At 40.4% G+C, this 22489-nt stretch overlaps 5 protein-coding genes across 5 annotated transcripts; 3 read left to right on the top strand and 2 right to left on the bottom strand.

Annotated features, from left to right (window-relative positions):
* Positions 1 to 61: 61 nt before the first annotated feature.
* Positions 62 to 1605, bottom strand: LOC110051810 (F-box only protein 36-like). Its single transcript, XM_020757884.2, has one exon. It carries the CDS (start codon positions 1551 to 1553, stop codon positions 939 to 941), a length of 615 nt encoding a protein of 204 aa, XP_020613543.2. The 5' UTR covers positions 1554 to 1605; the 3' UTR covers positions 62 to 938.
* LOC110051805 (uncharacterized) lies at positions 1557 to 5116 on the top strand. The gene is made up of 3 exons (XM_020757877.2): positions 1557 to 2129; positions 3000 to 3360; positions 4002 to 5116. The coding sequence occupies exons 2-3, from the start codon at positions 3010 to 3012 to the stop codon at positions 4866 to 4868; spliced, it is 1218 nt and encodes a 405-aa protein (XP_020613536.2). The 5' UTR covers positions 1557 to 2129; positions 3000 to 3009; the 3' UTR covers positions 4869 to 5116.
* A 476-nt stretch (positions 5117 to 5592) lies between these two features.
* Positions 5593 to 9508, top strand: LOC110052083 (uncharacterized). Its single transcript, XM_089279895.1, has 4 exons — positions 5593 to 6444; positions 6851 to 7210; positions 7933 to 7966; positions 8046 to 9508. The coding sequence occupies exons 2-4, from the start codon at positions 6860 to 6862 to the stop codon at positions 8894 to 8896; spliced, it is 1236 nt and encodes a 411-aa protein (XP_089136021.1). The 5' UTR covers positions 5593 to 6444; positions 6851 to 6859; the 3' UTR covers positions 8897 to 9508.
* Positions 9509 to 9648: 140 nt separating this feature from the next.
* On the top strand, positions 9649 to 13439 carry LOC149097726 (uncharacterized). The gene is made up of 4 exons (XM_089279896.1): positions 9649 to 10420; positions 10855 to 11214; positions 12009 to 12042; positions 12124 to 13439. Exons 2-4 carry the CDS (start codon positions 10864 to 10866, stop codon positions 12972 to 12974), a joined length of 1236 nt encoding a protein of 411 aa, XP_089136022.1. The 5' UTR covers positions 9649 to 10420; positions 10855 to 10863; the 3' UTR covers positions 12975 to 13439.
* A 1019-nt stretch (positions 13440 to 14458) lies between these two features.
* LOC110051804 (uncharacterized) lies at positions 14459 to 22470 on the bottom strand. The gene is made up of 15 exons (XM_020757875.2): positions 22301 to 22470; positions 22081 to 22157; positions 21590 to 21662; positions 21228 to 21369; positions 20379 to 20516; positions 20185 to 20294; positions 19701 to 19796; positions 18704 to 18787; positions 18243 to 18298; positions 17999 to 18069; positions 17134 to 17239; positions 16379 to 16481; positions 15542 to 15621; positions 15168 to 15242; positions 14459 to 14766 (listed from the first exon to the last, which is right to left on the bottom strand). The coding sequence occupies exons 1-15, from the start codon at positions 22386 to 22388 to the stop codon at positions 14683 to 14685; spliced, it is 1383 nt and encodes a 460-aa protein (XP_020613534.2). The 5' UTR covers positions 22389 to 22470; the 3' UTR covers positions 14459 to 14682.
* Positions 22471 to 22489: the final 19 nt, after the last annotated feature.

Here is a 22489-nt window from a genome sequence, read left to right as displayed (position 1 = left end):
TTTCAAAGTGGGTAAGAATGAATTTTGCAGAACAAGTGTGAAAAAATTACGTCACAATAACAACAGTATTGTTCTTTGTTTATTGTAATGTTTTTATGACAGTTTTTTGTTCTTGACCTGTTTCTGTAACCCTTCCCTTCTACCAGTAACTCGCAAGCACATGGAAACTGCCTGCACTACAGGCTAGTAGCATATTTTGGGTTGTAACTCAAATGTCAATGTAATGTACAAACAGCTTACATATCATCTACACGACTCTCACTGGTTTGGTATAATTCAGATGTTGAGGTGCCTTGACAGAAGCTCAGGAAAGGATAGGAAAGTAAAAAATGATAAAAAAACACCAAATGCACTGTAATTTGTTGAGTTGGGAGGCTTATCAATCCAGTGTTGTTTGTTGCTACATGATAAAAGGCACCAGAGCCAAAAAACAAAGCTAAACATCATCATTCACAGCCTTAACATTCCCCTTCTTCTTCAAAACATATCAGTTCAACAGTGCTTAACCAAATGTCAAGAGATGGGAACATTTATCCCTGTTGCCTGGGTTTCTGTAGTGCCAGGAAATTTTCATGATCCAAAGCCTCTGGAGCAATGCTTTCAAAGAGTGAGGTAAAGTCTGCATTCAAGCTTTTATCAAGTTGGCGCTTTTGTCCAGTTTCCATGGCATGAACCTCCCAGGGGTATTCCCACTACCCCCAGATGGAATTTATCCCCAGGGTACCATTAAATTTTCTGTTACCTGCTGTTACCCATAATCTTATAGACTTGGTGGGTGAAGAAAGAGTACAGATGTTAAAAATCAGAAAGCTGCTTTGGGAATATAAAATTAATAGTCAATCAAACTGGACATCTAAAGTAGAGTACATCACCCTATCATCAACACTCATTAACACTTAACCTGAATCTAATTTATTTCACACAACAGACAACACCAGTCAATGATAATTCCCATTAGTTTGCGTGACAAAAGTGTGAGGAATCTTCTCTTCCACTGGAGTTGTTTTTCTTTTCAGCTCAGCACTGTGTCTTTCCTTGCGGCGCCTCATTTGAACTCGAAGCTGCAACTTATCAGTGAAAAACACTTTCTTCCAGCCAACATCATGCGCCAGGGCTCGAGTTTCATCGGATATGGTGTCGCAGTGAGTGAGAAAAATCTTCTCCCACAATTCGTCGCTGGAACAAACTTTATGCAGCGACCTGCATACTGAACCGAGCCTTGCAATGTCGACCAGATCGAGGAATGAAGCGATGTGGATAACAATGTCTTTAGGAAGACGAGCTAACCAATCTTTGCACACTATGCCATGTACAAGACGTAACGTGTCTTCGCCAAAAATACGGCTTATGTCTGTTTGCAAAAGGGTGTCTTCGTCGAACTCTGCGACTGGAACCTTACGTTGACTCGGTGGAATGTACCGCTGGTCTTTCCTTATTGAGATCCTCCACGTTCTCAAAATCACTTGATTCTCGGTGACTAGCAGTTGGTGGAAGTCTTTGCTCGGCGATGGAGCCTGTCCTGTCTTTTCAAACAAAATTGTGCCCAAATTCATGTTCTTTCTCGAACGTCAAGCAAACGAATGCGAAAAGTCAATAAGTCAGGGGACTAGGTACTACAAAAAGACAAGCGGAAACGTCGCCAATAGTTACGTTGCCATGGTGTGAAAACTGGACTGGATTAGAATGAAGTGGACAGTGGAATAACGATACAGACGGTTTTTTCGATTAAATAGAGTCATCAATATTCCTTTCGGGAATGCCCTGGCTATTTGACTCTTTGAAGTGTTTAGGCGGGGGACATCAGTGGTTGCTATTCTAAAAACAAACAAAATTCTTTCGGAGAGGTTCAGGTTTCTAAGCTTCAGAAAAGGTTTGCAGTTCTCATAGGCTGGTGCAAATTCTGTTTTCAGAGGACAAAAGAGTAGGTGACATCGCAATTGGAATCAAGATTACTGGTGAAAGAAAATCAAGTGATTTTTGTCTTTTTTGAGACAGTCATTGTATCAAATACTCAAGCGTGTAATTTTGCTACGAAATCGAGCTAAAGGCCTTTTCCTTGACCCCAGTTGAGTACAGGGAAAGAACTTATAAGAACGAGTATTCCATAACACTGGCTAGCAATAATAAAGGTAAGAACAAATTCATGCTTTCGGCAAATGTTACGTCAAGTAGTTGAGCTAAATGGATAATCAGTTGAATATAACATTAGCTATAATAAAGGTAAGAACAAATTCATGCTTTCGGCAAATGTTACGTCAAGTAGTTGAGCTAAATGGATAATCAGTTGAATATAACATTAGCAATAATAAAGGTAAGAACAAATTCATGCTTTCGGCAAATTTTACGTCAAGTTGAGCTAAATGGATAATCAATTTAATATAACATGAAATCGGATCTTACCCATAGGTAAGATATATATATATATGTAAATAGATATGGGTAATACCTTAAAGGCTTCTTTTATATATTACTTATTTGCGTCTTAAGCTTTGCAGTTTTGTGATGATATGTTCATCACAAAACTAAATACTATTAACGCTTTAATAAAGTCTTTCATTCATTTATTCATTCATCGTTGAAAACGATCGTGCATGGCATAGCAATCGATTGGTTAATTATACTGATCCGATGAGAGAAATCTGATTACAGATATGACAGTTGTTTGAATTCAAGCACCGAGCTTGTCACAACAGTAGCCTTTTGATATTGAACACAGCGGTGTCCGGTATAACCAGTAATGGAAGTGTGGTTCTAGGTGCAATCGAGTCTGGATGAAACCTCGGTAACTAATCAAATGAAAGTTAATGAGTAGATCTTTCTTGCGGTTCTGTTTGTACTTAAACATGTTGTAAAATGAAATGTGGGACATTTCAGTTCATACATTAGCAGAATATCGGATAGGGCCAAAACAAATCTCTGTTACGATAGCGAGATAGCTGCCTACTCCCTGACTAGCTCTTATTACCGAATTAAATGTTCTGATTCTCGTTAAATAACAGGAAGTCAAAAATGGAGTCAAGAAATAGATGGCTGGTCATTGTTCTGCCCTTGTTTATGACTTGTTCTTCTCCAGTCAAGCTGAGTCTCACAAGAAAAGATGACAGTCGTTCATCCATATTTAGCATAACAAAAGGTCACGTTCTGACGGGACATGTCATTCATAAACAGCGGACTTATGACATTATGGCATGCGCACAGTTATGTTTGGCGCACCTAAAGTGCACGTCATTCAATTACGAGAACACCCGAAATGGAATCTGTGAGCTGAACAGAAAAGGTTTCGATGGAGAATTGGTTGTGGGAAAAAATGTACTCTCTACCAAGAATGGGCATTCGTTTAGTCAACTGATTAACTTCAGTGTGAGTATTGCCCGTTATTAATATGCTCAGAAATGGGACAACCCTCGAACAAAATGAAAAATAAATCAATTTTTTTCAGTTTATCTGTTTCGTGACCACTGCAAAATCTCGTCATACCCATATATGTAGCTGCCATTTGGAAGAAGCTGACATGAAAATTATTGCAGTTGCCCATTTTTAAGAGTATCACAGAAATCGCAAGAAATTTTAAAAGAGTTTATATGGTTTTGGGGATACTGTCAATTACAGAAGTTTGTATCAGTTTTGAACCATGTTTCAAGGTCTAAAACATGGTCCCTATTTACCCTAAAAACAACACACTTTCACGGCTGCTTAAGTTGTGTATTTAACTGCGATGATCATTAACGTCTTCAGTCATCTTTCTCCACAGTTCAAATATATGATCTTTCATATATTCATTTGCAACAACAAACTTTGTCAAATAACCAATACCAGCGTGATCTATGACGTGGTGGTTTTCGTTTGTCGATTGGCTAATATTTGAAACTCTCCCAGTTCCCTGAACAATTTCGGAACGGCCAAAGTCAAACCTACCAGCACATGTTGTTATAAACTGACTGCTACAAAGCTCTACATATTACATTCGCAGAGTAAGACGTTTTTTTTTTTTTTGATACTAGGCTCAAGTTTTAGAAGACGAATTTGTCTTCACAACCCTGGGCGCCCGAGGACAAACTGGGCCCACAAATACATCCGGGTATGTAGGAACATTGCTGGAAGATAAAGTAACATTAGACAATGGCATCCAAATTTGGACTGTTCCCGTGACTGGAATCTACGTCATTGAAGTGTCAGGTGCTTCAGGCGCTAATGGCACAGAGCTAGGCAAAGATCCCGTATCTTGGAGGCTCGGTGGCTTAGGAGCCAAGATAAAAGGAACTTTCAAACTTCACAAAGGAACCCAGCTTAAAATTCTTGTTGGACAAATAGGTCATCGTATTGAGAAATTCGGTGACGCCCCAGGAGGTGGGGGAGGTGGTACTTTTGTGGCTTTGTTAAATAACACTCCGCTAATCATTGCAGGAGGGGGAGGGGGTGGAGGTTCAGCGCGCAAACAATTTAAAGACGGTGACCCTGGTCAGACAACAGAGAATGGCACCAGGTGTGGTGGGACGGGAGGGTCCGGTGGACAAGTCTGTGACCTTAAAACGGGCAACATTGATTCTGGCTTAATAGCTGGAGGAGGAGCAGGACTAAAGGGCGATGGAAACGGGGGACCTGGACCTGGGATTGCACAGACGCCCTTAAGTTTTATAAATGGCGGAACTGGGGGAACATGTCCGGTGTCCCAAGGGGGCTTTGGTGGGGGCGCATTCGCCTTTGTACTTGGTGGTGGCGGGGGCGGGTATTCCGGTGGGGGAGTTGTTGGGGCCTCGTCCGGTGGTGTGGCAGGTGGAGGGGGCTCGTATAATAACGGAACAAATCAACTGAACATGGCGGGTGTTAATAAAGGCCACGGGAAAGTTATTATCAAATTAAAGACTTGAAGCAACACTGTGACCAGACCGCTGGCTAAGAACTGTACTCAGAGTTATAATTGTCAACTCTAGCTTAATCACAGAACGCTTGTCAAGAGATGTAGTGGTACGTGCAAAGAATCATATGATCTTAGAGATCTAATCATGGAAAAGTAACCTTAATCTAAGATCTTCTTGTTTGTTCAAATTGTAAATAAATAAATAAATAAATAAATAAATAAATAAATAAATAAATAAATGCTTGTTTAATTGCGCCATCTTTAGTCATCTCACTTCCTCAAACGATCTCTCGACGTTAGCTGAGTACTGTTTTCTTGTTCAGCGATCTTTCGTTAAAATATCAGTGAATCTATTACCAAGAGTACTTTTATGAAGCTGACTTGATGTAAAACACGTTTTTGCTTACCTATCAAAAACTCTACCTCTTCGTTCAGAAATTCTGTTGCAGAGAACATCGGCCAAGTGCGTACGTGGGTTTTAGGTCAGTTAGGTATTCTTTATTTATCCACGGTATTGCTATGTAAATAGATGAAAAATTTTAAAATGATCGTGTAATTCGTCATTGTACTGACAATAACAATAAGATTCAGAAACGTTTAAATGCAGTACAATGTAAAATTAGGGAATGCTCTTTAATTCAATGAAATTGAGTGCTATTCGATGTTGTTATAGACTTGGTTATGGATTTATTATTAATGAGCCACCTAGAGGTCAGCTAGGTAGTTCACCCATCCATCCTCTTATTACCAAGAACCAAAGTGCCAGATGAGATTTGCGGTACTTGATTATTTGACACCCAGGCCTTCCTTCGATATCAGTGGAGATGCCTAAGGAGAGCCAACAGCTTATGAGAGACTGATCGAGTAGAACCATCTAAACCAGTAAGGCAGCCTGCTGTGAGGAGTGAAACTGCTACAGATAAGGCTGGACTGTTCCTTCAACTGTGTGATTACCAGAGCATTGACTGAGAGAGGACAGACATCCAGGGATCATTGGCAAGTGGGACCTCATGAATCGAACATGCTCTCGTTATTACGGACAGCACTGACAAGCCGGGTCGTAATGGAGAAGATCATAACCGCAGACCAAGATCAAGTAGACAAGTACGAAGCAGACAGTAAATCAAATATTACAGACGATAATAATCCTACGGAAGACGACGAATACTTTCTAAGCAGTGAAAAAAATCTAGTTTAATCTATAAATCTCGAATTGACAAAATATCACAAATCTTGGGTTCCAAACTAAGAATAAAAGCTTACTTATTACGAAAATAAAACAAACAAGATTCTTTGGGAGAAGGTCAGATTGCCAAGCGTCAGCTAGATTGGTGGTCCTCATAGGCTGGGTAATATTGTATTTTCAGAGAACAAAAGAGTAGCTGTGACTACAAATGTAATCAAGATTACTGGCGAAGTAATATTAAGTGATTTCTTTTTTTTTTAAGGCTATCCTTGTGTCAAATACTCAAAGGTGCGATTTTGCTACAAAATCAAACTAAGTGCCTTTTCATTGATCCCAGTTGAGTACAGGGAAATAACTTATAACAACGAATATTCTATGAGACTGGTTAGCTGTAATAAAGGTAAGAAAAAATTTATGCTTTCGGCAAATTGTACGTCACTGAGTTGAGCTAAATTGATAATCAGTCGGTATATATAGTATTCTGAAATCGTATACATTTTAATAGAAAAAGGTAATAACTTAACGGCTCTTCATCGTTTGTGTTATATATTCCTTACATCCACAGCTTAACAGTTTTGTAATGATATGTTCGTCGTTGAAAACGGTCATGTATGATGACATTTTGCAAAATGAAATCAGGACATTATAGTTTATAAATTAGCGGAATATCGGATAGGGCTGAAAAAAATCATCATTGCCCCCCTGTAGCTGCTTACTCTCTGGCTAGTTCGTATTACCGTTTTTCCTCACTCTTAACAGTGACGTTCTAGAAAACAAATTGATGTTTTGATTTTCGTAAATTACAGGGATTCAAAATGGAGTCAAAAAATAGATGGCTGATCATTGTTCTGCCCTTGTTAATGACTTGTTGCAGTCCAGTCAACCTGATTCTGATAAGAAAAGATGACAGTCGTTCATCCACAATCAGCGTTACAAAAGGTCATGTGCTGACGGGATATGTCATTCATAAACAGCGGACTTATGACATTATGGCATGCGCACAGTTATGTTTGGGGCGCCCAAACTGCACGTCATTCAATTACGAGAACACCCGAAATGGAATCTGTGAGCTAAACAGCAAAGTGTTTGATGTAGACAAGGTTGTGAGAAAAAATGTGCTCTCTACCAAGAAAGGGTATTCATTTAGTCAGCTGGTTAACTTCAGTGTGAGTATTGTCGGTTCTTGGAGTAAGTAGGCAAAGGTAAAGTCATCCCGGATTCAGTAGCATTAAGCGACTAGAAGTATTTCTACTCCACCCTGGATGGGATTCTAGTCCATCGAAGGGTTACCCCCAGCATTAAATTCGCCGTTACCCATTTCACACCTGGGTGAAGAGAGGCACTGTGAGAGTAAAGTGTCTTACCAAAGAGAATTGTCCCCAGCCAGGGTTCGAACCCGGACCGCCCGTTCTGGAGTCGAGCGCACTAACCATGAGGCCACCGCGCCTCCACTATATAGACGGAGAAGCCCAGAAATGGGACCACCCTCAAATCGTGACAGCACATATAGTTATAGAGTATACACTGGGAGACATCTCTCGCACTCACTCTTTTAGAGCCTGACGATCTATGGGAGTTAAAATTAACGCACTCTTCAAAAACCCTTTAGAAAGTGCGCCGACGTTTCCATCAAATGGAAATTGGAAAGCTGTGAAATGTCAGATGGGACATTTGGGTTTAAGAAGGAAAGAGCAACCTCTCGCGCTGACACAAGCGAGAGACTTAGTCTGCTTTTCTTTTTGATTTACAAAATTTCTCTTTGATTTACAAAATTTTATTGTTGCTATAAAAATATCATGTTATGAACTGACCGTTGCAAAGCTCCTACATGCTGTATTTCCCTTAATTGACCGTACAGTAAAATCTATTTTATTTGCCTTTTTTACAGGCTCCAGTTTTCCCACATAGTGGAGGACAAATCGGTGAGACATTAATTTTTGAACATGTAAATTAGCTATGCAAATTGACTAAAACATTTTCTTATTGATCACTACGTTTTAGAAGAATTTGTCTTCACAACCCTGGGCGCCCGAGGACAAACTGGACCCACAAATACATCCGGGTATGTAGGAACATTGCTGGAAGATAAAGTAACATTAGACAATGGCATCCAAATTTGGACTGTTCCCGTGACTGGAATCTACGTCATTGAAGTGTCAGGTGCTTCAGGCGCTAATGGCACAGAGCTAGGCAAAGATCCCGCATCTTGGAGGCTTGGTGGCTTAGGAGCCAAGATGAAAGGAACTTTCAAACTTCACAAAGGAATCCAGCTTAAAATTCTTGTTGGTCAAATGGGTCATCGTACTGAGAGTTTCGGTGACGCCCCAGGAGGTGGGGGAGGTGGTACTTTTGTGGCTTTGCTAAATAACACTCCGCTAATCATTGCAGGAGGGGGAGGGGGTGGAGGTTCAGCGAGCAAACAATTTAAAGACGGTGACCCTGGTCAGACAACAGAGAATGGCACCAGGTGTGGTGGGACGGGAGGGTCCGGTGGACAAGTCTGTGACCTTAAAACGGGCAACATTGATTCTGGCTTAATAGCTGGAGGAGGAGCAGGACTAAAGGGCGATGGAAACGGGGGACCTGGACCTGGGATTGCACAGACGCCCTTAAGTTTTATAAATGGCGGAACTGGGGGAACATGTCCGGTGTCCCAAGGGGGCTTTGGTGGGGGCGCATTCGCCTTTGTACTTGGTGGTGGCGGGGGCGGGTATTCCGGTGGGGGAGTTGTTGGGACCTCGTCCAGTGGTGTGGCAGGTGGAGGGGGCTCGTATAATAACGGAACAAATCACCTAAACATGGTGGGTGTTAATAAAGGCCACGGGAAAGTTATCATCAAATTTAAGACTTGAAGCAACACTATGACCAGACCACTAGCTAAAAACTGTACTTAGAGTAATAATTGTCAACTCTAACTTAATCATAGAACACTTGTGAAGAGATGCAATGGTGCAAAGAATCACATGATCTTGGAGATCTAATCATGGAAAAGTAACCTTAATCTAATATCCTGTTTGTTCAAAACTGTAAATAAATCGAATGCTTGTTTATTCGCGCCATCTTTAGTCATCTCACTTCCTCAAACGATCTCTCGACGTTAGCTGAGTACTGTTTTCTTGTTCAGTGATCTTTCGTTAAAAGATCAGGGAATAAATTAACAAGAGTACTTTTATGGAGCTGACTTGATGTAAAACATACCTGGTCACGTATTTGCTTACCTAGTTAGAAAATAACTCTACCTCTCCGTTCAGAAATTCTGTTGCGGAGAACATCGGCCAAGTGCGTGCGTGAGTTTCAACAGGGATGGTGTTACTATGTAAATAGATGAAAAATTCTAAAATGATTGCGGTGTAATTCGTCATTGGACTGACAATAACAACAAGATTCGGAAACGCGTAAATACAGTACAATGTAAGATTAGGGAATGCTCTTTGATTCAATTAAACTGAGTGCTATTCGATGTTGTTATAGACTTGGTTATGGATTTATTATTAATGAGCCACCTAGAGGCCAGCTAGGTAGTTCACCCATCCATCCTCTTATTACCAAGAACCAAAGTGCCAGATGAGATTTGCGGTACTTGATTATTTGACACCCAGGCCTTCCTTCGATATCAGTGGAGATGCCTAAGGAGAGCCAACAGCTTATGAGAGACTGAGTAGAATCATTTAGACCAGTAAGTCAGCACTGCTGTCAGGAGCGAAACTGCTACAGATAAGGTTGGACTGTTCCTTCAACTGTGTAAGTACCAGATCATTGACGGAGAGAGGACAGACACCCAGGGATCCTTTGCAAGTGGGATCTCATGAATCGAACATGCTTTCGTTATTACGGACAGCACTGACAAGCCGGGTCGTAATGGAGAAGATCATATCCGCAGACCAAGATCAAGTAGACAAGTACGAAGCAGACAGTAAATCAAATATTACAGACGATAATACTCCTACGGACGACGAATACTTTCTAAGCAGTGAAAAAAAATCTATTTCAATCTAAAATCTCGAATTGACAAAATATCACAAATCTTAGGTTCCAAACTAAGAATAACAGCTTACTTATTACGAAAATAAAACAAACAAGATTCTTTGGGAGAAGGTCATATTGCCAAGCGTCAGCTAGATTAGTGGTTCTCATAGGCTGGTTAAAATTGTATTTTCAAGGAACAAAAGAGTAGCTGTGACTACAAATGTAATCAAGATTACTGGCGAAAGGATATCAAGTGATTTCTTTTTTTTTAAGGCTACCTTGTGTCAAATACTCAAGGGTGCGATTTTGCTACAAAATCAAACTAAGTGCCTTTTCATTGATCCCAGTTGAGTACAGGGAAATAACTTATAAGAACGACTATTCTATGAGACTGGTTAGCTGTAATAAAGGTAAGAACAAATTTATGCTTTCGGCAAATTGTACGTCACTGAGTTGAGCTAAATTGATAATCAGTCAGTATATATAGTATTCTGAAATCGTATCTAACCCACAGGTAAGATACACATGTTAATAGAAAAAGGTGATAACTTAATGGCTCTTAATCGTTTGTGTTATATATTCCTTACCTCTACAGCTTTACAGTTTTGTGATGATATGTTCGTCGTTGAAAACGATCGTGTATGATGACACTTTGCGAAATCAAATCAGGTCATTTCATCTTATAAATTAGCAGAACATCGAATAGGGGTAAAAAAATCTTCATTGCTTTAGTCCTGTATATAACTACCTACTCTCTGGCTAGTTCGTATTACCGTTTTTCTTCACTCTTTCCAGTGCTGTTCTAGAAAACAAATTTAATGTTCTGATTCTCGTTAAATATCAGGGAGTTAAAATGGAGTCAAAAAACAGATTGCTGATCATTGTGCTACCCTTCTTAATGACTTGTTGCACTCCAGTCAACCTGATTCTGATAAGAAAAGATGACAGTCGTTCATCCACAATCTGCGTTACAAAGGATCATGTGCTAACGGGATATGTCATTCATAAACAGCGGACTTATGACATTATGGCATGCGCGCAGTTATGCTTGGCGCGGCCAAACTGCACGTCATTTAATTACGAGAACACCCGAAATGGAATCTGTGAGCTGAACAGCAAAGAGTTTGATGGAGACAAGGTTGTGGGAAAAAATGTGCTCTCTACCAAGAAAGGGTATTCATTTAGTCAACTGGTTAACTTCAGTGTGAGTATTGTGGGTTCTTGAAGTAGGTAGGTAAAGGTTAAGTCTGCATACGAGGCAACTGGCCCATCAGGCCAGAGTTTATCCCGGATTCAATAACATTAAGCGACTAAGAGTATTTCTACTCCCCCCTGGATGAGATGCTAATCCATCGCAGGGTTACCCCCAGCATTAAATACGCCGATACCCATTTATACACATGGGCGGAGAGAGGCAATGTGAGAATACAATGTCTTGCCCAAGAACACAACACAATGTCGCCGGCCAGAGGCCTGTTTCTCGAAGTTCCCGAAAAGTCTTCGCACCCGGAAAGCCATAGCAAAATCTCAAACCTTATGTTTACGGAGCTGCTTTATTCACATATTCTTAATATCAACAGAGGTTCTCTTGATACAAGAAGTTTTAGGCGTGTACAACTCTCTGTTTCTCGAGACACATGAACTAAAAATGGCTTTGCGGGCCCGAAATGTTTTCGGGGCTTTCGAGAAACGGGTCCCAGGGCTCGAACCCGGACCGCTCGATCCGGAGACGAGCGCACTAACCATTAGGCCACCGCGTCCCTAATTGGGTATTAAATTGCCAATACGTTTATCGAGCTCAAGCAGAAAAAAAAAGTGATGTCTCGCGTTGAAACAAGCGGGAGACTTGGTCTGCTTTTTCTTCTAATTTGCGCTCCAAAGAATGCCAATTTTACTACGAAAATATCATGATATGAACTGGCTGTTACAAAGCTGTACATGCTGAATTTTTCTCCATCGACCATACAGTAAGATCTGTTTTCTCTTCCTTTTTTACAGATTCCAGTTTTCTCACACAGTGGAGGACAAACCGGTGAGACATTAATTTATTAGAACGTATAAATTAGCTCAGCAAATTGACTAAATTATTTTCTTATTGATCGATACGTTTCAGATGAATTTGTCTTCACCACCCTGGGCGCCCGAGGAGAAACTGGACCGACGAGCACATCCGGGTATTCGGGAACATCGCTGGAAGGTAAAGTAACATTAGACTATGGCATCCAAATTTGGACTGTTCCCGTGACTGGAATCTATGTCATTGAAGTGACAGGTGCTTCAGGCGCTAGTAGCAAGAATGGTAACAAAGATCCCGTATCTTGGAAGCTCGGTGGCCTTGGAGCCAAGATAAAAGGAACTTTCAAACTTTATCAAGGAACACGACTTAAAATCCTTGTTGGTCAAGAGGGTCATTGTGGTGTGAGCTTCAGTGTCGACGCCCCAGGAGGTGGGGGAGGTGGAAGCTTTGTGGCTTTGTTGAACAACACTCCGCTAATCATTGCAGGAGGGGGAGGGGGTGGAGGCTCCACGGCGAGCAAACAATTTGAAGACGGTGACCCTGGTCAGGCAACAGAGAATGGCACCAGGTGTGGTGGGACGGAAGGGTCCGGTGGAGAAGTCTGTAACCTTACTACGGGGAACATTGACCACGGTTTAGCGGCCGGGGGAGGTGCGGGATTAAAGGGGGATGGTAACGGGGGACCTGGAATTGTACAGACGGCCTCAAGTTTTATTAATGGCGGAACTGGGGGAACATGTCCGGTATCCCAAGGGGGCTTTGGTGGGGGCGCATTCGCCTTTGACCTTGGTGGTGGTGGGGGTGGGTATTCCGGTGGGGGAGTTGTTGGGACTTCATTGAGTGGTGTAGCAGGGGGAGGGGGATCGTACAATAGCGGAACAAATCAACTGAACATGGCGGGTGTTAATAAAGGCCACGGGCAAGTTATTATCAAATTAAAGACTTAAAGCAAGACCATGAGCGGGCTACGCGCTTAAAACTGCCCTGAGCTTCATAATGATAAACTCTTAATCACAGAAGGTAGCTTGTGAAGAGGTGCAATGGGGAAAATCATGTTGTGGTATTAAAACAACACAAGCCAAGATATGTTTTACATCATGATAAACTTCATCAATGGCTATTTATTCACTTAGCGTGAAAAATTTCAAAATGATCGCTTAATTCATCATCGAACCGACAATTATAATAAGATTCGGAAACTTACGTTAAACATACTTCAACGCTAACTCCATGTCCATATTTTCTTACTTATTTTGCGAACAATGAAGAGATCTGCATACTGCACTGTGTATTTTAATTCATGTTGTAGCTGTCTTGAGGCATTGTGTGGAGAATTTTTTTTTCCAGTTTAATCTTGTACCGTAGGAAACGCTGTTTAATTCAATTAAAATTATCCTGATGCTTGAGTGCCACTTGATGTTATTATAGACTTGGTTCTGGACTTGTTAATGGGGAGTTTAAGAAAACCACGACGGCAACAGCAACGGGAACGTCGCTAAACAAAAGGTTTAATGAGCAGAACAATGGCTGTGCTCGTGCGTTATAATTCTTGGTACATTTCTTTGCCGTCCTCTGCAAAACAACAACGTGAAATGACCAAAGTCTACGTTGTCTGAAGAACGTGACGACGGCAATTTTTTTAAAGTTTCTATTTAAAATTTATCGCTGTGTTCCAGATTCAGTTTCGTGATTATTTTGACAGTGAGAAAGATACAAAAATGACTTTAGAGTATCGCGAGGTTCATGGGCAAAATATAAATTTATTTCTTAATCGACATCGTCCTCGGCGTCGCCGTCTTGGTTACACTACGCCGGAGGGATTTGAATACGAAAGTTTCCCTCTTAAAACGCATCAATTTTTTTTTAAATTTACTTAAACATATGTTATTGTTTTTCCCAAAGGCACCTACACTTACTGAGGTGTATTACAATATTACAATTTTTACTTCACTCATAATGGCTCACACACAAACACACACACAAACAACACACAAAAATTGCGCTAAAAACGAGTTTTTTTCCGTCCACACTACGCCGGAGGAATTCGAAAACGCAACAATCACCGGTTGTTTTGGATTTGTGTTTGAGGAAAACTCAGACAGGGAAATCACGTGATTATAGTGATGTCATCGATTTCGAAAAGCTCCGTTTTCAAAATGTTCTTTGTCCCGACTAAAACGCAAAGCCGGCGTTTTCAAGTTTCTTCGGTTTGAAGAGCGTTTTTGAAAAGCTCCGTTTTCATGACGGATTAATGCGGACGGTGGGCCTAACCGTAGAAATATAGCTGCGCTTTCAGTCAAATTCCCCCGGCGTAGTGTGGACGCCAGACCTTAAACTCCCTGTTAAACATAATAAGGACGCGTTGTCCGGAAGCACGCTGTGGTTTGACTGTGTAACACTGGGGAAGAACTCTTGAAAATCACGAGCCGAGTTAAAATTCTCGCCCACTTTATTTTCGGGAAATATGACATATTAGTCTAAAACACAGTATTTTTGTCCCCTTCCCCATATATTATCCCCAAAATCCAAGTAAATTGCTGCCTATTTTGGTGCGTTTGCCATCACAATAATTTATCTGAAAAAAATTGTATTCCAGTTGTGATGATCTTGATCATTTCCGATATATCTTTCGTTGCCGGAAAAGCGTTTCTTCATCTACACAAAATAATTGGCAATTGCTTCGCATTTCTCCTGTTTTCCTGATATCAGCTTTGGTTCTCCATGTTCCATAATGAAAGCCTACAACAAACAAACAAATAAACAATTAAATAAACAATAAATACCCGACGTATAGTTTCCCTCCTTGGGTAGGATGCTAGTCAGACGCCAGGTTGCCTATCAAAGTCCGGCTGCCTATACAATTCTCCGGCGGGTACCCATTTATACACCTGGGTGGAGAGAGGCTCTGAGAGAGTAAAGTGTCTTGCCTAAGATAAAAAACACTGACCATGGCCAGCGCTCGAAATCCAAAGTCTAACGCGCAGCGGTAGGCCACCGCATCATCAACAACGAAAATGTGTATTAAAACCAAGTGTTTCAAATTTTCTCGTATACTATGACTGGAAAACTTAATTCCTTATTGCGGAAGCCATCACCTACAGCCTGGGGGGAGAGGGTGAGGCAAAAATAGTTTTACATACCTCAAGTTCTTCTAAAGAAGTTGTTCCTTTCTCGATCTTGGCTCCAATTCCTTCATCAAAACTACAGTAACGCTCCTGGCAGTACGAAAAAAGACACAGTCATTATCATGATTAAAAACGCGAGCCACGAGAGGAAAGTCGAGGATGTCAGCTACTAAGGGATTTTGAGGGCGCGTCTCTTGAAAATCTTTGAAATCCAGGGGCTGTGAAAGACCAATTTTCAAGCGTGCTGGTGTTCCTTCCTTCAAAACGAGGCTATTGATGTGGCAAAGCAATGTCGTTGCGAGGTAACGTGTCACATGTTCTTTGTAACGAAAAAAAAAACTTTATCTTCTCCAGGCGAAATAAAGACAAAAAGAAGCAAAAAAACTGACCTTGACTAAGGAGTCCAAGGTCCCGTCTTCTATGAGCTTGGCAACATTTTTAAGTCCACGAGCGAATGAATCCATAGCACCTAAAAACACAAAAAAGGAGGTCACTGATAGTGATCTTGAAAATATAGAGACACTAAAATGAGCGGCATCTTGTGTCGGTCATTTAAGTTTAAAATGTTACATTAAAAATTTACATGATACTTACACAGCTGAAGTAATATGTAATATATCAAACACGAGAGACAGAGTTTCATCGGGATATTCAAACACCGAAAACACGAGGCGTAGCGCAGTATTTTTGACGAACTCCAAGATGTTTGGAAATGTGGTCAAACACTGTCTTGAGTGTTTAATATATCTTCTCAATCGAAACTAAAACTAAGGAGAAAATGGAGGAAAAAAATCACGGTCATGATTTCCTTTGTTTGAGAAGTTATTTCGAGCTCCTGTGACTCCAGCTGTTTTGGTATCACTGATTTTTAATGATCAGGGATTGTATTTTGCAGGGCCCCACTGAAAACCACATGTATGTGAAGTGGGCTCCCTGTTGAAAGATCTTTATTATCATTATCATTATCACTATCACTATCACTATCACTATCACTATCACTATCACTATCACTATCACTATCACTATCACTATCACTATCACTATCACTATCACTATCACTATCACTATCACTATCACTATCACTATCACTATCACTATCACTATCACTATCACTATCACTATCACTATCACTATCACTATCACTATCACTATCACTATCACTATCACTATCACTATCACTATCATTATCATTATCATTATTATTATTATTATAACCGTAAGCTTACCGATATGAGCGATAAACATGTCTTCCAGGTCAGTGGATTCACGGCGGATTTTACAATCAAAGTTGAGTCCACCTGGCGCAAGACCTCCTTGTTCAATGATCGTCTGCAAAGAAACAGTTAAGGCATTCAGTGAAATAAAAGCAGAAATAAAGAGCTACGCCCACGAGCTTGTATTAAGAACTAGCTTTTGAAGAAAGCTTTACCTTCTTTTGATTTTAAGTCGCGCATTGTCGAGCTTTCTTTGTGCATGTTTTGTCGTTAGAGTATGCCCAGAGAGAAGGGTGATGTTTTCTTAACGACCGTACTGAAAGTGTTTTCAGTGTGTGTCATATCGTTATGTTACGGAGTTTTATCATGCGCTATAATCACGCCCGTCCCCTTCACTGATAAAAAGCACCTCTGAAAATAAACCAACCAACGCGCAAGCCTGTTGAACAACTTATCATCTGAATTTTGCGTATTTCAATTATTTTCTTTAATAGCAAACATTTAGATTAATAAAAACACTGGCAGGGAATTTCATCGTCTCTTGTTTATTCTACTCTCTTTTACCACCCTTTCACTCGTTTACTCAATAGTTTGAATGCCTGTAAAATGTGCCGGTTGTACAAACTACGAAAAACCTACGCACGGCCTGCTCACATCTGTTCTTTTGTAGCTCAGTAGATCACATAGGGTCAAATATTTTTCGTTTCTCTTCCTCGTGGTTTCAGTTAATAAACAATCTGGTAAAGACCTTGATTGAAATCACCAACCTTCATAACAAACGTGCAGTTTTTAATGTCCATGGGAAACTGATCCGTGTCCCAGCCCAGATCCGGTGATCCTGTGTTGGAATCAATTGAACCTAAAAAACCAAATCTGAAAACAAAAAAAACAAAAAAAAAAACGCGGTGGACACTCAAGAGATAAAATGTGAAATTGAACCAACCATATTACTGTTTGACTTACTAGTAATATTAAGCAGCCTTCTAGACTTTCACAGCTTCTCTGTGAATTCTCTATTTTTCAGCGCACGCGAAGGAAAAAGCGAGCGCGAAGTCCCTGCCTCGTCAAGTCTCCCGTTTTGCGCTGGCATACAGTTCTCTCACGATACTACCCACAAGTTCAACGATAGAATAAAAATACGAGAAAATAGAGGGTTGCGAACAGTCAAGCAGCTTTCCGATGACGTTTAAAAGTAACAGAACGGCTAAAAAAAATGGAAAAACAAAATGAACCAAGAACAAAATCGCGCATGACGTTCTAACCTTTCAAAGGGACGACGCTATCTTTAAAAAAAAATACAAAGGAGGGCCCTGAAGGAGTTAAATTGTACCAGGGATTTGCCTATTTTTTAATTGGAAGAAAGGGAATTTGCTCACTGCCTGCTTGGATTGGGAATCACAAAGAAAACATTTGGGAATGGGACTGGAATTTGGGCAAGAAAATGGCTTCGGAAATGGGATTTGGGCAAAACATTGGCTGGGCAGGACCCTCTAAAAGCCATTTTAGATTTAAATCACTTGACTTCTTAAGAGCTTTTCCATTGGTACATGTTTTCCCGCTGTTTCGTTTACTTGTTTACAACCGTTTTTAACGTTTCTACTCCTGAGCTTTCTTCTACTGGGTTAGACTTACTTGGACGCTACCACAACATCGTGTTCATAGCAGTGCCCAGCCAGAGTGGTGTGATTGGGTTCGATGTTCAGCTGTGAAGAAGATAAAGAGACTTTTATTTGCAAATTGGTTTTTAGGAGAACTTTTATCACTACCGACGTTCTACTCACCTTTAAGCTTGGCATTCGGACTGTCTGCAGAGAAAGTTTTTTTAACAGAGTGATCAAGGCAGCAAGTAAACATAACGATTTTTACAAACACTGACCTTAAAATCATCCTCCAATCCATATGTCTTCAAAAAAGCGATCACCGTCTGGGCATCTGAAATGCACAAAAGAATGCAATCTAGCTGTCCAACAACTTCTGGGACTGAGATAAGACTGCAGGATATTAAACGTTTTTTACCAGGTCAAATTACTGGGTCTTTATCATGCCGGCTGGGGCAAAGTAGTTTTGACACCATTCAGATTATAGGCGGAGTTGCTGTCTCCAATACCGAGGTTCTACAAATCGTCTATGACACTTTTATGAAAAAAACGGGGATTGCAGCAGTAACATATACTTGGAGAAGTGCTAATTGCCTTGAACCGATATCCCGAGGTTTGATTTTGGCCAAACGTTATACGTAGGAAGACTTTGTTGTTGCTTTGTCCTGGGCAGTTTGTACAATTTTTGACCCTCCTATTTAACTGTAGGAGAGTTTGGTTCAAATTGGTCCACACTTACCATAGTCATACTGGTGTTTGGTTGGCTCTTTTGGTTTGGGCTCAATGAGCAACTGGCCAGTAAATCCTATCTTCCCTTTATAGTCTGAAAATGTGATGACAGCATCAGACAATATCAGAAATAGCTTCAGTCCACAAAATAAAATATAAAAACTAAACAGAATAACAAGATAAAGCATGGCAGGCAATAGCAAAATGGCACAATAGAGCTGTTTGAAAGGAATGCAAACCTACAAAGGTACAGTCAAACGTCTCCTTATGCACACCATAATAATTTATAGACACAGGAGTCAGTGTGGCTGAGTGGTTTAAGGCGCTGGAGTTGTAATCTGGAGGTCCCCGACCTGGGTTCAAGGCCTTTACTCTGCCACTAGCAGGATTTGTTTCTTGGTAGTCTTGAGTTCAAATCCTTGGTCACATTTTGTAAATAGCTGACTGGTCTGCCTCCAGTCAGGATTTTTAACTATGTTACATTTATTTGAAATATTTGTTTCCTTTGTTTCAGTGGCATGCCTGTAAACTAGCTAAGTTTAGTGCTTGTATAGCTAAGTGCATGACCACTATAAATAAGATTTATATTGACATTTTTTACATTTACACCTCCAGCCTAGTTCCTTGGGTTCTTCACTGTCTTGTCTGGTAAGATTGGTGAGAAAATGGCTGATAATGGATCTGGGAATATTTGCTAGGCTGCCTTCTTGGCAAGTGCTTCGAGGTTGTGAGTTGTGATGTCGCCACTCACAATAGATTCAGACTGCCCTGTGCCGAGAACACCTACGAACTAGCTTGGGACACCTCTATATTACATGGTCATGGCTAGTTCACTTGTTCACAGAGAAAAATTATGAGGAGTCACGTAGATGTAAATGATTTAAATCCCCATAATATGGAAACCTTGAATTCCTAATATCATCGCCATGCTCTTAAGTATTCATATTATTAAAGAGATTTGACTGTACATATATCCAGCAATTCTGGTGATGTACTATTGTACTCACCTACAACCATCTGGAAAAACCTGCCCATGTGGTCAAGCTCTCTCCGGACATCAGTGTTAAGTAAGGTATGGTAACCCTCACGTCCACCCCAGAAAACTGCAAACAAGATAATTATGATGGAGCATTATTACATCATTTTCATGTGAAGATGAGTTCGACAATCATTCAGTCACTGAATACAGCTAATTAAAATGACTCTCACTCCAGCAACCAATGACAGTTTTACACAATTATTCTCCTTTTGTTATTACCTTCTAGTTGGCATATTGTTCAGGATTTTCACATTTGAAAAGTGAATTTATTTATTTAATAGCTTATTAATAATACTAATTTTTCCAAAAATTGCTCAGTGATGGATTGCAACTGTGATCAACAATGAAAGCATTTCAACTATTCCATAAACCAGAAGTTCATATGGGCATACAAAGTGTCGAGGATAACTTATTAATTAATTTCACTGTCAGACATCGTTTATTGTTCCTACCAAAATTTTCTGCTCCTAGTTTTTTGGCAATCTCCAGCCCTTTCTTGACTTGAGCAGCAGCATGAGCAAATGCATGGGCATCAGGGTTAGAAGCTGCTCCATTCATGTACCTGTTAAAAACAGCACTCTGCTAATTACATTAAAATGCACATTGATTGTCAGAGTGAAATATATAAATTACCATATGATAATACCTTGGATTGGCAAAAAGGTTGCATGTTGCCCAAAGTAGCTTGACGCCAGTCTTCTCTTGCAGCTCAAGAGCAAGATCAGTGAGCTGATCTAGATTAGCATTTGTCTCTTCCAAGTTTTCTCCTTCAGGGGCGATGTCCCTAAATGCAAAAATAACTTTGAAAAACTTTTCCAAGTCTCAATAAAAAGGTTCCTATACAGTCATCATTTTCTTTGACAACTACCTACTCAACTCTTAACCAGTTTCTCAAACAATTTGCTGCTATACACATGGCTACGTGGTGCTGCAAGTTATCCCTAAGAAAACAGTACATTTGTCACAAAGACTCCTGGTCCCCCTCTGCCTAGCTAGAACCCAGACAACATATTGAACCAAAGTCCCACGAAAAAATCATTAGGCCCAGGTTACTATCATATGAAAACGTTGGGATGCTCGTTGTCTCGCTTAGGGGTATAAATAAAGGATTCTGGTCTCAGTTAGGGTGTTTTAAGGTACACTTAAAGAAATTGTAATTAACACAAAAAGCGCTCTTATTTCTGTTCTTAGGCTCGATTTCTGCCAGTGTTTCGAGTCTGGGCTAGTCTATTAGCATGAACTCCTTGCCTGAACATTAATTGCTGAACATCAGCTGGTAATCGAGCCTATTCTTTTTTAAGTGGTATCTTTTAGGGGTCAAATAAAGCTCAAGCCACACCTAGATTGATCTCCTTTACAGGTTTGATTCAAAGTTTCCTACGAGCATCCCTGACTTTTTCATATGGGAGACCCCCTGAGTCATTAGGCAACTACACCTTCCACCACCACAATTCAATTCCCACAGTTGTCCCGCCTGTATTATAGTGTATGTTACCTGTCATGGAATGTATAATATTTCACACCAAGTTTCTCAAAAAATTCAAATGCAGCTTGAAGTCTTCGTTTTGCATTTTCTAAGCTGTTGCTTCCATCATCCCAGTGTCTTGAAATTGTAGGAAAACCAAATGGGTCAGCGCCTAATATCAAACCAAATCAGTAACAAAACAAATTTATAAGTAGTTGTCCACAAAAGTGTTTTCAGCTGTTCATGTGAAGTACTCCTAATTGCAGCTGGTTGGGAACAGTAAGTCAGGTTTTACTGTTCTCAGGAACCAGATACTTCAGAAGATATTCCACCAAGCTTCAATTAGACTATGCAGTTAAATACATTTAAGACACAAAAGCAGAATGGCAAACCTGTGCCCCTGAATGTGTGCCAGAAACAGACTGAGAATCGACACCAGTCTTCCATTGTTTTTCCCATAACCACCTGTTGATTATAACGATATCAAAATTGCATTAACATAAAACTGGCCAGAATTACTATGGCTATCAATGAAAATTTCCCAGGGATACTACTATCTCTTGCTTTTGCTACCTTTGCAAGATCAGCATATCATGATTCTAAAGTTCTTCGCATTGGGAGGTCTTCAGCATGCAGATGAGACATGTGATGTCTATTATCGTAAGACAGTGAACAACCAGTTCCATTCGCTATAAGAAGTTAGCTACGATTTCTATATAACAATAAAGTCACTCTATCCGAAATTATAGTAATTTAAATTTCACTGTTACGGTGTCCTCTATCAATCCTTTTGAGTTCAAAGCCGATAAACAATAAGCCGCGCATAGCGCCGCCCATTCGCTTGAGTGGGTCCGTGATAAGTTATCTTCAAAATTATCATTACCTCTTGCGGATTGTAGTGTTTGAAGCAGAGATTATCTCCGGGCCCTGCATCAGGCTTGTATTCAATCTTGCTTATTCCTAGAAGAATGCAAGCAAACATCCAAACTTCAGTCAAATGACACACCCTGTCTTACAAAGCTGCCGTCTCGCAGAACGCACGAGCCCAGATGACAACTTTATATGGACCACTCAGAAAGAAATACTCGATCTGTACGCATTACCTGGAAAAAATTCTCCATCGCTGTCAACTGGCGTGCCGTTGCTGCGCGATCGTCTGGCTTTCTTACTCGGTGGTGCAAAAGACGACATGATTTTGAAATGGGAGACTATAATCCTCGTATAATTGTTCAGAAAACAAAACTTTGGCAGAGATCGTATGATTTTGCAAATTGTGTCAGGCACTGCAAGGC

Source organism: Orbicella faveolata, unplaced genomic scaffold (assembly GCF_042242905.1).
Source record: "Orbicella faveolata isolate gen_17 unplaced genomic scaffold, um_ofav_v1 contig_47, whole genome shotgun sequence".
In the NCBI taxonomy this organism is placed as follows: domain Eukaryota; kingdom Metazoa; phylum Cnidaria; class Anthozoa; order Scleractinia; family Merulinidae; genus Orbicella; species Orbicella faveolata.
Note: the sequence above shows the minus strand (reverse complement) of the source record. Positions and strands in the feature narration are given on the sequence as shown.

Coding starts and splice junctions, on each gene's coding strand:
- LOC110051810 (XM_020757884.2), bottom strand. CDS start 1,553: ATGAATTTGGGCACAATTTTGTTTGAAAAGACAGGACAGGCTCCATCG.
- LOC110051805 (XM_020757877.2), top strand. CDS start 3,010: ATGGAGTCAAGAAATAGATGGCTGGTCATTGTTCTGCCCTTGTTTATG. Junction 3,361..4,001: donor GTCAACTGATTAACTTCAGT/GTGAGTATTGCC, acceptor TTTTGATACTAG/GCTCAAGTTTTAGAAGACGA.
- LOC110052083 (XM_089279895.1), top strand. CDS start 6,860: ATGGAGTCAAAAAATAGATGGCTGATCATTGTTCTGCCCTTGTTAATG. Junction 7,211..7,932: donor GTCAGCTGGTTAACTTCAGT/GTGAGTATTGTC, acceptor CCTTTTTTACAG/GCTCCAGTTTTCCCACATAG. Junction 7,967..8,045: donor ACATAGTGGAGGACAAATCG/GTGAGACATTAA, acceptor ACTACGTTTTAG/AAGAATTTGTCTTCACAACC.
- LOC149097726 (XM_089279896.1), top strand. CDS start 10,864: ATGGAGTCAAAAAACAGATTGCTGATCATTGTGCTACCCTTCTTAATG. Junction 11,215..12,008: donor GTCAACTGGTTAACTTCAGT/GTGAGTATTGTG, acceptor CCTTTTTTACAG/ATTCCAGTTTTCTCACACAG. Junction 12,043..12,123: donor ACACAGTGGAGGACAAACCG/GTGAGACATTAA, acceptor GATACGTTTCAG/ATGAATTTGTCTTCACCACC.
- LOC110051804 (XM_020757875.2), bottom strand. CDS start 22,388: ATGTCGTCTTTTGCACCACCGAGTAAGAAAGCCAGACGATCGCGCAGC. Junction 21,663..22,080: donor AACACTACAATCCGCAAGAG/GTAATGATAATT, acceptor TATAATCAACAG/GTGGTTATGGGAAAAACAAT. Junction 20,295..20,378: donor AACCTTTTTGCCAATCCAAG/GTATTATCATAT, acceptor TGTTTTTAACAG/GTACATGAATGGAGCAGCTT.